General features: G+C 45.6%; 1 protein-coding gene across 9 annotated transcripts in view; it reads left to right on the top strand.

Moving 5' to 3' along the window:
* The window catches only part of SPTAN1 (spectrin alpha, non-erythrocytic 1), a gene marked incomplete at its 5' end in the record, with an annotated part of 98,667 nt that overhangs the window by 30,936 nt on the left and 50,055 nt on the right, over nt 1-17,676 (top strand). For 6 of the 9 annotated variants that reach the window (XM_081967599.1, XM_081967595.1, XM_081967593.1 and 3 more), the window contains 13 exons: nt 1,005-1,082; nt 1,264-1,419; nt 2,473-2,677; nt 2,789-2,970; nt 4,200-4,443; nt 7,354-7,476; nt 8,408-8,625; nt 9,832-9,924; nt 10,871-11,005; nt 11,879-12,027; nt 12,774-12,833; nt 15,167-15,365; nt 16,884-16,988. In XM_081967599.1, the coding sequence (XP_081823725.1) occupies nt 1,005-1,082; nt 1,264-1,419; nt 2,473-2,677; nt 2,789-2,970; nt 4,200-4,443; nt 7,354-7,476; nt 8,408-8,625; nt 9,832-9,924; nt 10,871-11,005; nt 11,879-12,027; nt 12,774-12,833; nt 15,167-15,365; nt 16,884-16,988 (1,947 nt within the window). The remainder of the gene's footprint in view (nt 1-1,004; nt 1,083-1,263; nt 1,420-2,472; nt 2,678-2,788; nt 2,971-4,199; nt 4,444-7,353; nt 7,477-8,407; nt 8,626-9,831; nt 9,925-10,870; nt 11,006-11,878; nt 12,028-12,773; nt 12,834-15,166; nt 15,366-16,883; nt 16,989-17,676) is intronic. The other 3 variants (XM_081967601.1, XM_081967600.1, XM_081967597.1) reach the window with 1 other exon arrangement.

Raw genomic sequence — 17,676 nt, 5'->3', positions numbered from 1 at the left:
CTGGCCCATGTTCCTCCCCGACCTCCTCACTGTCCGAATCTGCTGCCAGCTCCAATGGCCGCTAGCGGGCCACAACAGTACCCTTCAAGGCAGCATAGATAAGACTCCCTCTTTTATTTTCCCACCATAACAGCCCGATGAGGTGGGTTGGACTGAAAAAAATGCCCTTTGGCCGAAGCTCACCTATCTGGCTCCTGTGTCTAAGGGAGATGTGTATAGGTTGAGATTAAAATTTGGGTGTCTAGGGTTCCAAATAGCATCCAAATTTAAATCAGAGTCCAAGGCAAAGTATTGCTCAAAGTTCCAATTTATTAAGAGAGCCATGTTGGCACATCTGGAAAAACCCGAATCTGAAAGCTTTCCTGGTTTCCCCCACCCAGTTGAAAGTTCACGATCTTGCCCCCCACACCCACAAGTCCATCCCATGGTCCAATCTTCCATTGCCACGCTGGCAGTTCTACCCATCCAATTCTGGTCAGGTGCAGAGGTGCAGAGGCAAAGGATGACCTTGGCTTTCTAGAAAGAATATTGTTATGGCTACATATCATCTAACTCCATACAATCCCTCCTCCCATTTTTCCACAATAGAAAAGGCATAGCAGAATAATAGAAAGATCCAATGATCCAAAAGAAAAGACGGTTGCAGCCCTGACATTGGGGTTGTCGCATAGCTGTGCCATGTTCTTTTTTTTCAGACCGAAGGACAAATCCTGCAGTTTTATTTTAATTGGTTTTTGATTCATGATGTAGGATAAGATTATAATCCCGCTTCAAATCATTCCTTTGGTGGTAGCTAACAATTCCACCTGTCCCCACCCACTCAAACAGGGATACACACCCTGATTTTTTAACTGTGTCCATGCCGGGGAGTTATATTTCACAACCCCTTGATGCTGATGAGAGGTAGGTTTATTTCTTCAGAGTTTCCAATAAGTAGAGCTGTTCAAAAGGGTTACAATCAATATCCCGTTTCCTGAGTTGAATAAATGCCTTTTAATTTATAGGCTCTGGATGAATTTGCAACAAAACTGATTCAGAATAACCATTATGCCAAGGAAGATGTGGCCACCCGCAGAGACGCTGTAAGTTTCAAATGCCACCTCGTATGTTGCTTATTTCTTAGCTGCCCTTCTTTGTTTGGTATCTTTTTTGGGGTGTGGGGGGGAGGAGAGAAAATATCTGTAGGCTGCGATTGAAAGAAAACAGAAGGAACCAAAGACTGTTGCTGTCGATTCAGACTTGTGTGTTCTTATCTTCTGCCAGCTGCTGAGCCGTCGCAACACCTTGCATGAGCGGGCCATGCTGCGTCGAACACAGCTAGCCGACTCCTTCCACCTGCAGCAGTTTTTCAGGGACTCGGATGAGCTGAAAAGCTGGATCAATGAAAAGATGAAAACTGCAACGGATGAGGCTTACAAGGTGTGGCTGCAATGCGGTATATATTGTTGGATGTGTGTGTGTATGAGAAAGAAAGACAAAGGAGAGAGAACGAGGGAAAGAAAGGAGGGGGGGTGAAGGGAAAAGAAAGAAAAACAGAAAGAAAGAAATTCTGCTTATATATAGCATCACAGAGCAAACAGTACAGTCACCATGTGCTTTACTGCTCAACTATTTTAAACTGCAACGGGAAACAGGAAGCTACTTAAAAGAGCCTAGAGCAGTAATGGCTAACCTTTTGTCCTCGCATGCCAAAAGTGAGTGCGTGCATACCCCCACGCATAATGCAATGCACACGTGAAAACCCCCATGTGTGCCCCGCCCACCCTGTGCATGTACGCGCGACCCCTCCCCCCTGCACTCCCTCTGCCGCCCCCAGGGCCCCATTTTGGACATAGCAAGCCTCCCTGAAACCAAAAACGGGGAAGGGGGTCATGCACTCCCCATGCTCCCCCCACCCCCTGCACATGCGTCCATTCCCCCTGCGCTTTCACGTGTCTCCCCGCATGTGCGGCTGAGACCCAAAAATAAGCTGGCCAGTGGGAGGCACTCGTGTATGTGCAGTAGAGCTGAGCTGGATGATGGTTGACGTGCCTGCAAAGGTGGCTCAGTGGTGAAGGCGCTGAGCTTGTCGATCAGAAAGGTCGGCAGTTTGGAGGTTCGAATCCCTAGCGCCACCTAACAGAGTGAGTCCTGTTACTTGTCCCAGCTTCTGCCAACCTAGCAGTTCGAAAGCACATAAAAATGCAAGTAGAAAAATAGGGACCACCTTTGGTGGGAAGGTAACAGTGTTCTGTACGCCTTGGGCATCTAGTCATGCCGGCCACATGACCACGGAGACGTCTTCGGACAGCGCTGACTCTTCGGCTTTGAAACGGAGATGAGCACCGCCCCCTGGAGTTGGGAACGACTAGCACAGATGTGCGAGGGGAACCTTTACTGTAACTGTTACCATCATCCCTGTCTCCCGTGATACTTAATACCCAAGGTTGATTTAATCCAACTGCCATTGATCTTGTCTCCTCCATTTCGTAGGACCCGTCCAACCTACAAGGGAAGGTCCAGAAACACCAGGCGTTTGAGGCCGAGCTCACGGCCAATCAGAGTCGCATTGATGCCTTGGAGAAAGCCGGGCAGAACCTGATGGACGTGAAGCATTACGCCTCCGACGAAGTGGCCGTTCGCATGAACGAAGTCATCAGCTTGTGGAAGAAACTGCTGGAAGCTACTGAGCTGAAAGGTACAAGATGGGGAAAGAGGGAGGGAGAGGAAGGGAGGGAGATCGATGGGGGTCTCAAAGGCCTTTTCGTCTTTGCGCAAGAGCTCTGAAGTCTCCCCTTCTCCCTTCCAGGGATCAAGTTGTGCGAAGCCAACCAGCAGCAGCAATTCAACCGCAACGTGGAAGACATTGAGCTGTGGCTGTACGAAGTGGAAGGCCACCTGGCTTCGGACGATTATGGCAAAGACCTCACCAACGTTCAGAATCTGCAGAAGAAACACGCCCTGCTGGAGGCAGATGTAGCTGCCCACCAGGTACAGCCCCTTCTCTTCCCCCACCTGCCCAGCCTCCCCTTCGAGGCAGACCAGTCGTGATTGGAGGGCTGTGGAAGGGATGTAGAGTTAGAATTAGAATTGAATTCTTCATTGGCCAAGTGTGATAGACTCCCACGGAATTTGTCTTGGGTGCCTTAACTGCAGAATTACCAGTAGAATTAGAATTGAATTCTTTATTGGCCAAGTGTGATAGACTCGCATGGAATTTGTCTTGGGTGCCTAAACTGCAGAATTACAAGTAGAATTAGAATTATTAGAATTAGAATTGAATTCTTCATTGGTCAAATGTGATAGACTCCCACAGAATTTGTCTTGGGTGCCTTAACAGCAGAATTCCCAGTAGAATTAGAATTGAATTCTTTATTGGCCAAGTGTGATAGACTCCCACAGAATCTGTCTTGGGTGCCTAAACTGCAGAATTACAAGTAGAATTAGAATTATTAGAATTAGAATTGAATTCTTTATTGGCCAAATGTGATAAGACTCCCACGGAATTTGTCTTAGGTCCCTTAACTGCAGAATTCCCAGTAGAATTAGAATTAGAATTTAATTCTTTATTGGCCAAGTCTGGCTAATTATTGGCCAAGTGTGATAGACACACAAGGACTTTGTCTGCGGCACATGAACTCTCAGTGTACATCCAAGCAACAAGTGATAAATCATGATCATAACCATAAAACACAATCATCATAGAATAAGGCACAAACAGCGATAATCCTAGGATACTAAATAAGCAAACAACATAAATCATAATAGGATACTAAATAAAGGCAATCAACATAAAACATGAGATACAAAAATCATGAGAAGGGGACTTGTTCAGACTCGTTCAGAGGGCAATGAAAGAGGGGAATGCAACTTTGGACTTGTTCAGAGTAGAGACAGATGGTCCTTGCAAGGTGGCTACTCAGTGGTGGGATTCAAATTATTTTACTAGCGGTTCTGTGGGCGTGGCTTTGTGGGCATGGCGGGGGAAGGTTACTGCAAAATCCCCATTCCCTCCCTACCCCACTAACCTCCTTTCCAGCTCCGTTCTCCTGTTCAGGGCAACAAAAGGAGATCGGCTGAGAGGCCGCAGGGGCGTGGCCAGCCTATTTGCCGGTTCTCCGAACTACTCAAAATTTCCGCTCCCCGCTTCTCCAGAACCTCTCAGAACTGGCTGAATCCCCCACTCTGTGGCTACTGCTGACCTTCAGCTTTTGTTTTAGGACCGCATTGATGGCATCACGATCCAGGCTCGCCAATTTCAAGAGGCCGGGCACTTTGACGCGGACAACATCAAGAAGAAGCAGGAGGCTTTGGTGGCCCGCTACGAGGCCCTGAAGGAACCGATGGTATGCCGCAAGCAGAAGCTGGCCGACTCCCTCCGCCTTCAGCAGCTCTTCCGCGACGTCGAAGATGAAGAAACCTGGATCAGAGAGAAGGAGCCAATTGCAGCGTCAACCAACCGAGGTTAGCTAAGGGATTGGCCATCTTGGGAGAGTGCAAGGCGTGTGACACATCCCCACTCATTGATACCATGTTTCACCCGAAAATAAGACATGGTCCTATTTTCTTTTGACCCCCGAAATAAGCACTTGGCCTTATTTTCAGGGAGGTCTTATTATTTTTAGTGCATGCTCTCAAAAGCTCGATTGGGCTTATTATCCAGGGAGGTCTTATTTTCAGGGAAACAAGGTAACGACTGCTAGTTTTGAGCAGCTAATCGATAGCACCACGTAAAGGTAGTATCAGGCCTGCAGAGGTTCCTTTAAGAATCTTTGGCCTGCCACACTTTCTTATAATTTCCTATGTGTTTCATTAGTGTAGTAGTTGGGAGGGGGGGAATAGAAAGGAGTAGGATTGTGGAATGTATTGTTGTGATTCTTCCTGGAAGCTCAAGGTCATCTTTTGTCTCTGCACCTCGACACCTGACCCGAAGCAGAGGGGTGTAGATGCCAGCGTGGAAGATGATGATTGGAACATGTGATGAATTATGGAGTGTGGGGATAAATATGAACTTTCAACTGGGTGAACCCACAGGATGTACATTAGAGTTGAAATTTCATAGCATAATGCCAACATGCCTGTATTATTAAATTGGAACTTTAAGGATGATTCTCTTCTGGACTCTGATTTACTTTTGCATGGTATTTGGAACCCTGACAGGTAGTCTTCGACTTACAATAGTTCATTACTGACCTTTCTAAGTTGCAACAGCATTGCAACAAAACAAAAAAAAACACCAATATTTAACGCTACCCGTAATAACGGCGACCAGAATAGTATATGCTCAAAATTGGAAATATACTGTACTCTCTGAGGAAATGGTGCTGTCAGCGTTCCAAATATCATGCAGAATTAAATCAGAGTCCAAGGCAGAATTATCCTTAAAAGTTCCAATTTAATAAAACAGACACGTTGGCACATCTGTGAAATTCCAATTCTGAAGAACTTCCTGGAATTCCACCCAGTTGAAAGTTCATAATCTTATGCCCACTCCCATAAATCCCATCACATGGTCCAGTCTTCTTCTTCCACCCTGACAACTCCACCCCGCTGCTTCCGGTCAGGTGTCGAGGTGCGGAGACAAAAGATGACCTTGGGCTTCTAGAAAGGAATGACAACAACACATTCCCCAATTCTATTCCTTTCTATCCCCCCCCTCCCAATTACTCCAATAATGAAACAGTACAGTGAAATGAAAGGAAGTGTGGCAGGCCAAAGATTCTTAAAGGAACCGCTTCAGGCCTGATAGGTGTCCTGTTTCCTCGAAAATAAGACCTCCCCGGATAATAAGCCCAATCGGTCTTTTGAGCGCATGTGCTAAAAGAAGCCCTCCCTGAAAATATTGTAATCAGCAGCAGCCGTGAGGTGACCACGCTCGCCGCCTCCTGCACCTCAAAAATAATAAGACCTCCCTGAAAATAAGGCCGAGCGCTTATTTGGGGGGTGTCAAAAAGTAAATAAGACCCTGTCTTTTCGGGGAAACATGGTAATAAAGAAAATATTAGACTGCGCTGAGATGGATAGGTTGACAATGGAAGTCAAAGACAAAGGAGAAACAGAACAGTATTTAATTTGGGATGCCTGGTATAATTGGCTTGATACTAGATGCAAAGATTAGAAAACTAATAATGAAAGACAATGAATTAGAAATAAGCGTAAATATAATGAAAGATGAATATTTATTATGTATAATAGTATATAATGATAAGATGTAAAAAAATATCTAGAATGATAACTATATAATGTATATATAAAAGTATATATAAATGTAAAAAAACCTATGGATATAAACTGTTATAGAGTTGTTGCAAAGCTGAAACTGATGTAAAGTGAAGAAAACTCTATAATCAAAATATTTTTTAAAAAAACAAAGTGACAACAGCACTGAAAAAAGTGACTTAGAACCATTTTTTACATTTAATGACCGTTGCAGTGACGCCAAGTCACGAGATTTACCTTTGGTTGCTTGACAACTGGTTCATATTTATGACAGTCGTTAACACGTGAAGTGTTAATACCACTTTATAATCCCTTGGTAAGGCCACACTTGGAATACTGCATTCAGTTCTGGTCGCCACGATGTAAAAAAGATGTGGAGACTCTAGAAAGAGTGCAGAGAAGAGCAACAAAGATGATTAGGGGACTGGAGGCTAAAACATATGAAGAACTGTTGCAGGAACGGTATGTTTAGCTTAAGAGAATGAAGGGGAGACATGATAGCAGTCTTCCAATATCTCAGGGGTTGCCACAAAGAAGAGGGAGTCAAACTATTCTCCAAGGCACCTGAGGGTAGAACAAGAAGCAATGGGTGGAAACTAATCAAGGAGAGAAGCAACTTAGAACTGAGGAGAAACTTCCTGACAGTGGGGACAATTAATCAGTGGAACAGAAGTTGCCTCCAGAAGTTGTGAATGCCCCAACACTGGAAGTCTTTAAGAAGATGTTGGATAGCTATTTGTCTGAAAGGGTATAGGGTTTCCTGCCTAGGCAGGGGGTTGGACTAGAAGACCTCCAAGGTCCCTTCCAACTCTGCTATTGTATTGTATTGTATTGTCCCAGGCTCACATGATCCTTTTTTGCGACCTTCGGACAAGCAGAGTCAATGGTGGAAGCCAGATTCACTTAATAACTAGAGTTACTCATTTAACAACTGCATTGATTCGCTGAAACAACCATGGCAAGGAAAGGTCGTAACGTGGGGCAAAACTCACTTAACAACTGTTGTCACCTAGCAACAGAAATTTCTGGGCTCAAATGTGTCCCTACGTTGTGGAGTACCTGTGTTTACAAATTAATGTGGCTTATTTTATTTAGGGCTTGTAACCATTTTTGTTGGAATGGCTGCTGATCACCTCCTTCCTTTTCTCATTGCAGGCAAAGACCTCATTGGGGTCCAGAACCTGCTGAAAAAACACCAAGCTTTGCAAGCGGAGATTGCTGGCCACGAACCCCGCATTAAGGCCGTCACCCAGAAAGGGAATTCCATGATAGACGAAGGTGCGTCTCTTCCTCTCTTCTTCTCTCGTTTATTTCATTTACCCGTCAAATGAAAACCGCAAACTTGAATGGGCAAAATGAAGGAAAAACATTAAAAGTGTGACGAAGATGACCAGTACGTTTGTCAGACAGCGGGTCCTTTGCATCCTTTTAGAGGGTCATTGAGTCCACTTGGAGGTTTATCTGTGTCCTCAGGGTCACCTGAGTATGTTGTGGGCCCGCCAGCAGCCAATGGAGTCGGCTGCCATAGTAACGGGGAGGGAGGGGTTTTGGGTATTTGGGAGGGGAATTGTGCTGGAGGAGATAGCGCACCCTCTTCTGCGCATGCTGAATGGCCTTGTTTAGGTCTAGTGAAGGTCAACCCTCCCTGCATACCAGATGAATGAGGCCACCTGAGGATGCACCCCACATGACACCCTTGGGGGCTGGAGATTGGACATTCAGCTTGGGGTTGTTGGGGGGAGGGATTTGGGTAAACTTTTGATAGGTACAATTTCGCGCCTTTAGCGTCAGATCTTGCTTTACTTTCGTTGCTTTCACTTCATATTCAGTAAAAGTACCTTTTCTCTAAAACAATGGAGTTGGGGGTTTCCTTTCTTGGATTTTGAAGGAGGACGTCTGACAACCACTCCACGGGCTGGATACTTTGCATTGGCAGGCCCTATCCGGCCCGCGGGCATAGTTTGAGGATGGGTGCTGTAGTCTGTAATTTTTCTGGAAAGCCGTTCATTTCCATTCCAATCACCCCTGCTTTGTCCAGGGAAGCCTCCGGGAGTCACCACCCCCTCCTCCCTATAGTTAATTTGGTGCAGCCAGGAAGAAGCCTTCCTCATGGAGAAACCCCAACCGACCTTCAGGCTGGAGAGCAAGAGCTGCGCACCTTCCCACACCTCCAAAACTTAACCAGAACAACACGCTTCTTGTCGCTTAGGGCATTTTGCCGCGGAAGACGTGAAAGTCAAGCTGAACGACCTCAACCAGAAGTGGGAAACCTTGAAAGGGAAGGCTTCTCAGCGCCGTCAAGATTTGGAAGACTCTCTGCAGGCCCAGCAGTACTTCGCCGATGCCAACGAGGCCGAGTCTTGGATGAGGGAGAAGGAGCCCATTGTGGGGAGCACGGACTACGGAAAGGACGAGGACTCTGCCGAGGTGCGTTCCTTGGTCCCTAGATCCCTAGATCCCAACCAGGGATGGTGTGAAGATCTTTGGCAGGGTGATTATTATGAGATAAACCCAGGAACACAACACAGCACACAGAGCCTGTAGACAATTAATAGTGGTTTATATACAAATATATACAGATGTACACATGGTAGATGAATCCCTTACCACTCAGCTACAGACACAAGGAGAGAAATGAGATACACGACGAGAGAGAGAGAGAAACACCCTCTAATGGCCACCTATATAAAAACACCTCTTAAAGAGGTAAATGACTTGTGTGGACCCCACTAGAGTCTTAAAGAGGCTATGCGTGTATTGCTGAATCATCCTCATTGCATCAGCTTACAGTTTACAGTTTACAACCTTACATCGACTGGCAGCTATTAAATCCTCAGTACCTGACATCTTGCATGAGAACTTCTTTTTTAAAAAAAGTTTTTATTTTTTTTAAAAAAATGAACATTCCATCTTTTCTTAAACAGTGTGTCATCTGGGTAAAAATACCTCTGGGCATTAACCGTAAAAATTTGCAACATCGTTCACATTGATATCAATTCTCTAATCTTAGAATTAGACTATGTTTCCCCAAAAATAAGACAGGGTCTTCTTTTCTTTTGATCCCCCCTTGGCCTTATTTTCGGGGAGGTCTTATTATTTTTGAAGTGCAGGAGGCGGCGAGCGTGGTCACCTCATGGCTGCTGCTGCGTTGCAATATTTTTGGGGAGGGCTTATTTTCGGGGGAGGGCTTATTATTAGCGCATGCGCTCAATAGCCCAATTGTGCTTATTATCCCGGGAGGTTTTATTTTGGGGAAAACAGGATAGTGTTTTAAACAGTTGGACATAACGAACTTGTTCATTTTCCCCTCTTAACGTATCTTCCGATAAAAATGTAATAATAGCATTAAGCATCACAAATCATCATCATAATACTAAGAATTATCATAGTGTTTCCATCTCTACCAGCGTATTTTCTACTACTTCTTTCAACATTCCAACTTCTATTTTTATCCTCTAACCATTGATCAAATAATTCCCGTATCCTATAATATTCGGTTTGTTCTTGATCCTTAATCACCAGTGTTACTCAGCTCATTTTTGCACATTTCCTAACGTGATAACTTCTGACCTGGTCCATATAACACCCGAGAGAGGTCTAAAGATGGGGTTTTTTTTTCTCTCCTCCTTTCAGGCTCTTCTCAAGAAGCATGAAGCTCTGATGTCAGATCTGTCCGCCTACGGCAGTAGCATTCAATCCCTGAAAGAGCAGGCCCAGTCCTGTCGGGTAAGGAGAAGATATGTGGATTTCTCAGGAGCCAATCTGGGTCGGTCTCTGGGATCTGGTTATTTTGTCTTCCGAGAATAGAATAGAATAATAGAATAGAATAGAATAGAATAGAATAGAATAGAATAGAATAGAATAATAGAATAGAATAGAATAGAATAGAATAGAATAATAGAATAGAATAGAATAAAAGAATAGAATAGAATAATAGAATAGAATAATAGAATAGAATAGAATAGAATAATAGAATAGAATGGAATAATAGAATAGAATAGAATAATAGAATAGAATGGAATAATAGAATAGAATAATAGAATAGAATAGAATAATAGAATAGAATAATAGAATAGAATAGAATAGAATAATAGAATAGAATAATAGAATAGAATAGAATAATAGAATAGAATGGAATAATAGAATAGAATAGAATAATAGAATGGAATAGAATAATAGAATAGAATAATGGAACGGAACATAGAAGAGAAGAGAGATAGAATAGAAATACAATTAGAATAGAATGGAACAGAACATAGAAGAGAAGAGAGTAGAGATAGAATAGAATTGGAATAGAATAGAACGGAACAGAACATAGAAGAAAGTAGAAATAGAATAGAAATAGAATTAGAATTAGATTCGAACTGCCAAATTGCAAGCAGCCGGCAGTCAGCAGAAGGAGCCTGCAGTACTGCACTCTAACCACTGCGCCACCAAGGCTCATATACTTGATGAGCTGGTGGTAAATCAGCCGTCCTGTTGACTGACGAGGGGCCCTTCCCCAGTAGTTGATGTCCCTCACAGGCCCCAGGCTTATTATCCAGTTCTGAATTGAACTGACCAATCGCTCCAGCCACCAGGAGAATCGGACACCCATCTCGGGGTGCTCCGAAGTCCAAGGATCCATCCTCCGTCCAATAATTGAGTCCAAGGAACTGTTCCTCTTTTCCAGCAACAAGTGGCGCCTACAGATGACGAAACGGGCAAGGAGCTGGTCTTGGCCCTCTATGACTACCAGGAGAAGAGTCCTCGCGAGGTCACGATGAAGAAGGGGGACATCCTGACTCTCCTGAACAGCACCAACAAGGTAAAAGCCGGATCCTGTGAAATTCCGAACCAGCCACAAAACCTTCCAGACCTTCCGGCGATGAGCGGTCCTTGGTGCTCTCTGAGCTTGCTTGTTTTCTTGCCGATGTTTCCTGACCCAACTAGGGAACACAATCAGTGCTATAGTGCTGTAGTAGGCTAGCAGTGATGATGTTACCTAGTTAGGGTCATGAAATGTCTGCAAGAAAACAACCAAGATCAGAGAGCACCAAGGACCCCACAGTCCTCCTCTCCTTCCTCCTCCTTCTCCTCTTCCTCCTCTTCCTCCTCCTCCTCCTCTTCCTCCTCCTCCTCTTCCTTCTCTACCTCCTCCTTCTCTTCCTCCCCTCTTCTTCCTTCTCCTCTTCCTCCTCCTCTTCCTCCTCCTTCTCTTCCTCCCCTCTTCTTCCTTCTCCTCTTCCTCCTCCTCCTCTTCCTTCTCCTCTACCTCCTCCTCCTCCTCTTCCTTCTCTACCTCCTCCTCTTCCTCCCCTCTTCTTCCTTCTCCTCTTCCTCCTCCTCCTCTTCCTCCTCCTCTACCTCCTCCTCCTCTTCCTCCTCTCCACAAACACACACTCTTCTACCACCGATGAAGTAACCTAGTTGGGTCATGAAATGTCTGCAAGAAAACCATCACCCCTCAGAGAGCACCAAGGACCTCTCATTCCAACCCCCGAGCTACAAATATTCTCCTTTGTCGGTCCCAGCTATGTTCTTCATCCCCTTTCTACGTTTTTTGGGTGGGTGACAACAGTCGCGCCTCTTTTTTCCACGTCGAGAACACGACCAAGACCGATTCCGTTTCCCCCCCCTCCCCTTCCCTATTTTACTTCCCTTTTATTTCCTTATTATTTTTTCCTCCCTCCCTCTGCAGGATTGGTGGAAAGTGGAAGTGAACGACCGTCAGGGATTTGTGCCGGCGGCTTACGTGAAGAAGCTCGACCCGGCCCAGTCCACCTCCCGCGAGAACCTCTTAGACGAGCAGGGGAGCATCGCCTTGCGCCAAGAACAGATTGACCACCAGTAAGACTCGGCCTAACCAGATCAGGGATCAACCCTAGTCACTCGAGACGGATTTTAACCAGCCTAAGTTTCTATGGCCAGCTCTTGCTTCTTTCCCACAATCAGTCCCATTGAAAAAAAATCACCCGCATTCCTCCTTATTTTTTAATCTCTTCCTAACCTGAGACTCAACTGCTTCTTGTCCTCATTAGCCTACCGTGTTTCCCCGAAAAGATGACAGGGTCTTATTTTCTTTTGCCCCCCCCCCCCCCCCCGAAATAATCCCTTGGCCTTATTTTCGGGGAGGTCTGTGCGGGAGGTGGCGAGCGTGGTCACCTCACGGCTGCTGCTCTGTTGCAATATTTTCGGGGCGGGCTTATTTTAGCGCATGGGCTCAAAAGCCCCGATTGGGCTTATTTCATCCGGGGAGGTCTTATTTTCGGGGAAACGGTATTTTTTTTTTAAAAAAAAAACCCTGCCTTCTGTTGACCGAACGGGAACTGAACTCTACAATCGGGTCTCTGTAATCACGCCCCAGTATTCTTCACGCTGCCCTGATATCTGTGTGCCTATTTTGTGTGTGTGTGTGTTTGTGTATCCCCCTTATCTCCCACCCACCTCCGTTCTTCCCGCTTGAACTGTCCTCTTCTTTTCCATCCTTTGCCCCTTTGTTTTTGTGTTCCCTTCCCTTCGTTTTTTTGTTAATCAGACTAATTTTGTGCATGCTTTTCTTCTGCTGTGCTCCCTTCTCTCTCTTATCTGTGCAGGACTTTCCTTACTAAGGAGATCGGCAGTGTATCTCTGCGTATGAAGCAGGTGGAAGAACTGTGAGTAGGCCCAGCCGTCGTTAAACCACGCCGTCTCTCTCAAGTAGCCGCTGTGTTTTCCTGTCTTTCTGCCTGCCTGCGGGGGTAGCCCTCTCTCAGGAGTGTTCAGCTGAACGGCTCTCTCTCGAATCCAAGGGCTCTTCGGGAAGTGTTTGAAAAAGAGCAGCGTCTCCCGTTTCTCGTAGACGTTTGAGTAGTTCAAGAGTCTCTTTGGTGTAAAACAGGGAGGGGGGGGGGGGACACAATTCATTGACGCCGGTTCTTTTAGATCTGGGCTGATTTCTCCCAGTGGGATGCTCTCTAGGAGATACAGGTAGTCCTTGATTTACGACCAAAATGGAGCCCAAATTTTTGAATAAACACAGGGTTCTAAATACCATGCAGAAATAAATCATTGTCCAAGGCAAAACATCCTTAAAGGTCCAATTTATTCTACAGGCAAGTTAGCACCTCTATGGAAAAATTCCAACTCTGATGTACATCCTGGAATTCCACCCAGTTGAAAGTTCATGATCTATCCCCACACCCACAAATCCATCACATGTTCCAATCATCATCTTCCACGCTGGCATCTACACCCCTCTGGTTCCGGTCAGGTGTCGAGGTGCGGAGACAAAAGATGACCTTGGCTTCTATAAAAGAATGTCAAGAATCCATTCTACAATCCTACTCCTTTCTATTCCTCCCTCCCAACTACTACAATATTGAAACAGCATAGAAAATTATAAGAAAGTGTGGCAGGCCAAAGATCCTAAAAAGAACATAACTACAGGCCTGACAAAACAGACAAAAAACACATAAAACCATCTTCCATTACAAATTGTAGAAAGTGTGTCGATTGGTTACAAAGCTTCCGTGCATCCCTTCCATATTCAGCATCTAAAATTCATATCAAATCATGTATTTAAAATCAAATATATTTATATATATATTACTATCATCATACCTCAAACTTCATTGGACTAGAATTGTTTTTATGTCCTTATATATAAAATATCCCAGATTTAAAGCAAAACCACATAATGGCATTCCATTAGCTCTTCCCAATATCATCCAGTAACATTACATCTTTATAATATGTTCTAAATAAAAATTGGTTCTATTTAACAACAGAGTTTCTAAACCTCCTTTCGTAGTCACCATTTGCAATTTATATCAAATTTCCTCTAATCAAACCAATGCATATATATGCATTATTATCATTATCAATCAATTATTTAACTGTATCCATTATCCCTTCATTTTATACACAGTGCTCTAAATTTAACTAAATTTGACTTAATTTTTTATTATAAGCTTTCATTACATCTATCTGTGTCTTTCCAGTAATAGTGCAGTCTTATGTCTCTTGCCATTTGTGGCATTAGTATTCTGGTTATTTCCTTAGTAAGTTTTGTATGGACTTCTCTTCGCAACGTATTGCTTATTGCATATCTTGTATAAGCTCAAAACCCTCCATCTGCTTCTTCGATCAGATTATCTTTGGTTATCACTAGTGCTTCTGACAAAATTTCTCTCCTTAGTTCCCTCAATTCTTCTCTCTTTTCTTCTTCTATACTTTGAAATCTTAGGTGGAGCTCCAGTCCATCTATCTCCCCTTTCCATATTCCACTCTTTCCATTTCCAACCACGCTCAGTTCACTGTCAGTATCAGACATTTTCTTGGACGAGACAATGAATTGAGTGTGGATGACATTTCTTGCCCAATTGATAAGGGAATCACTGGAGTTATTAAATTAGCAACACGCTTGTTCAGTGAAATCTGGCTTCCCCGTGGACTTTGCTGTTCAGAAGGCCGCAAAATTAGAATCACATAACCCTAGGACGCTGTAACCGTCATAAATACCGTATTTTTCAGAGTATAAGATGCACCAAGATTTTGAAGAGGCAAATTAAAACAAAATGTTTTTGCACTCTGCAGATCTCCCAAAACCTCTGCACGCTTCGTTTTTGTGAAAATTGTCCCTTGTTGTAAACCAAGGATTACCTGTACAGTTTTCCTAGCTTCCCCCTGGCCTGCAGCTCTCCAGATGCGCTCCAGGGAATACAATTCCCCTGAATTCCTTTGCTGCCGTTGCGATCTGTTCACACCTGGAGCCCATCTGGTGAGGGCCGTGGAGCCCCGAGAGTGAGGCCGTCTGGAGCTTCAGCTGTAACAACCATCCTTTTCTCTCCGCCGCAGTCTGCTTGTCGTTGTTGGGTCTGCTGTGATTGTTCGTAGAGCCTTTCGTGGTGCCCAAGCTTCTGGAGAAGGGCTGGTTGTGACACTGCACCCTGCTCCGGTGCCCTCTGACTGGGCCCTCTTTGTCTGCTTCTGCCCCACTGCCCCGCAGGTACCACTCCCTTCTGGAACTGGGAGAGAAACGTAAAGGCATGCTGGAGAAAAGCTGTAAGAAATTCATGCTCTTCCGGGAGGCCAACGAGCTGCAGCAGTGGATACACGAGAAGGAGGCCACGCTGGCCAACGAGGAGGTGGGGGCCGACCTCGAACAGGTGGAGGTGCTTCAGAAGAAGTTTGACGACTTCCAGAAGGTAGGTGATGGACGACCCAAGTGGTAGCCATGACAGGCACGAAGCACGCTCCTCCTTCCCCTATTCTCCGGAGTAGCTTGTGGGAGGAGTCATCGATGCGTTATTCTCATGTCCAATCTGCCCAGAGATTGAGGTTAAATTCGAAGCCACACCTCTACTTCCTCTCCCTGGCTCCCCAGTTTAATCTCAGTCTTGGCCCGAAAGGGACTGTTTTTGCTTGGCTCTGTAAGGTTGGTTGTGTGTGTATATTTTTCCCATCTTTGACTCCCTCCATCTCCTCTCCTTCGTCTCTGAGTGGTAGGTTTGTGTTTGGCATAAGCTGTGCTTTGCCTGGATGTTGGGGCCCGCTGTACCGCTGATCGGTACTTGGGGGGCTTTCCAAGCCGTGCGCCACGTGGCGCTGTAAGGCACAACTCCCCCCCTCCCCTCCATCCTTCCCCTAAATCTCAAGACGCCGAAACAAGGTGGTCGGGATGGCGACCTCCTAGATCAGGGGTTCCCCACCTTTCCGATCTCTCCCCTTCTTCAACTCTCTTTGAAGCAGGGGTCCTCGGTTCCGGGTAGCCTACAGCAGGGGTCCCCAACTTTTTGGATCTCGGGGACCACCAAATTCATAAATTACAAATCCCGCACACCACTAATATGATCTGCTGGGGCGTGGCTAGGCGGTCATGTGACTGGGTGGGCGTGGCCAACTTGATGTCACTCATTTCGAGGGACGCTTCGCTGGCTTCTACTCGCCCCTCTCCGCCCCTCCTCGCCTCCCCACTCTGGGCTCCTTAGGGCCCCAACAGGAAGCAGTTATTGGAGCTAAATAGCCACCATGAGAAAGAGTTGGCCAAAGAGCTAAGTTTTGCCAACCACTCCCTAGAGCATCGCTCCCTAGAGTTGGGAACAACTAGCACGTATGTGCGAGGGGAACCTTTACCTAAAGAGTCGTTGAGGCCACTTGGAGGTTTCTCTGCGTCCTCAGGGTCACCTGATTGGTGCAAATGGTTCCTGTAGACTGCAGTTTTTGTTTCCTCTGGAAATCCATTCCTCCTCCCACCCCATTCCAAAGGCGTCCATCCCAAATTGTGTAGCTAGAAGTCTGTAGAGATTCTCAGCAATCCAGGTTGTGGTTATCCCTAAGGTGCTTTTTTTCAGGAGACGACTAGGCTTTTCTTCAAAGGAAAAACAAGACAAATGCAGTTGCCTCCTTTAAAAAGCACCTTGGGGACAATCATGACCAGGATGGCTCAGAGCCTCCATAGACATTTTAAAAGGTGGTGTAGAGACCGCTGGACAAGTTAAAAGTGCCAACTAGCATTTTGAAGGAGTAACTCCGTTCTCAATAAACACATCAAACCCAACCTGTCCTTAAGAAATTCACTTATTGGGGCTCTCATGCTGGAGAACCCCCAAGTCTCCTGTGAGATGGACCCATCCGATCCAGTTCCGGTTTGATGGCAGCGTGTCTCTCTCTCTCTCTCTCTCGCTGGATTCCCACCCATCGAGTATTTTTTTCACTCCACGCAGGATCTGAAGGCCAACGAGTCCCGTCTGAAGGACATCAACAAGGTGGCGAACGACTTGGAATCAGAAGGTCTTATGGCAGAGGAGGTTCAAGCAGTGCAACAGCAGGTTGGTTCAGGTTTTTCTGTTGTGGCCCGCCAGGGGAGCTGGCAGCAGAGTCAGACAGTGGGGAGGGTTGGGGAGGAACCTGGGCCAGTCCTGGAGTCTGGGGAAGGCTCTGATGATGTCAGCGTTCCAAATATCATGCAGAATTAAATCATTGTCCAAAGCAAAGTTATCCTTAAAACTCCAATTTAACAAGACAGACATGTTGGCATTATGCTGTGAAATTTCAACTCTAATGTATATCCTGTGGGTTCACCCAGTTGAAAGTTCATTATCTATCCCCACACCCCATAATTCATCACATGGTCCAATCTTCATCTTCCACGCTGGCATGTACACCCCTCTGCTTCCGGCCAGGTGTCGAGGTGCGGAGACAAAAGACGACCTTGAGCTTCTAAGAAAATCCATAACAATACATTCCACAATCCTACTCCTTTCTATTCCCCCCTCCCAACTACTACACTAATGAACCAGAATAAGAAATTAATAAAAAGTGTGGCAGGCCAAAGATCCTAAAAGGAACAGAACTACAGGCCTGACAGATGAGAGCTCTGTGTCGGAGGCAGAGAGAGGGCCAGGGCCGTCTGACAGTTATCAGCTACCTTCGGAGTCAGACATCAGTGGGGCAGAAGAACAGCTGGAGACTGTTCCCAGTGTGCGCATGCGCAGAGCTGCCAGACGAAGGAAACAG

Source organism: Natrix helvetica (genome assembly GCF_964273705.1).
Source record: "Natrix helvetica genome assembly, chromosome: 15".
In the NCBI taxonomy this organism is placed as follows: Eukaryota; Metazoa; Chordata; class Lepidosauria; order Squamata; family Natricidae; genus Natrix; species Natrix helvetica.
This window is presented reverse-complemented; position numbering and strand designations above follow the sequence as displayed.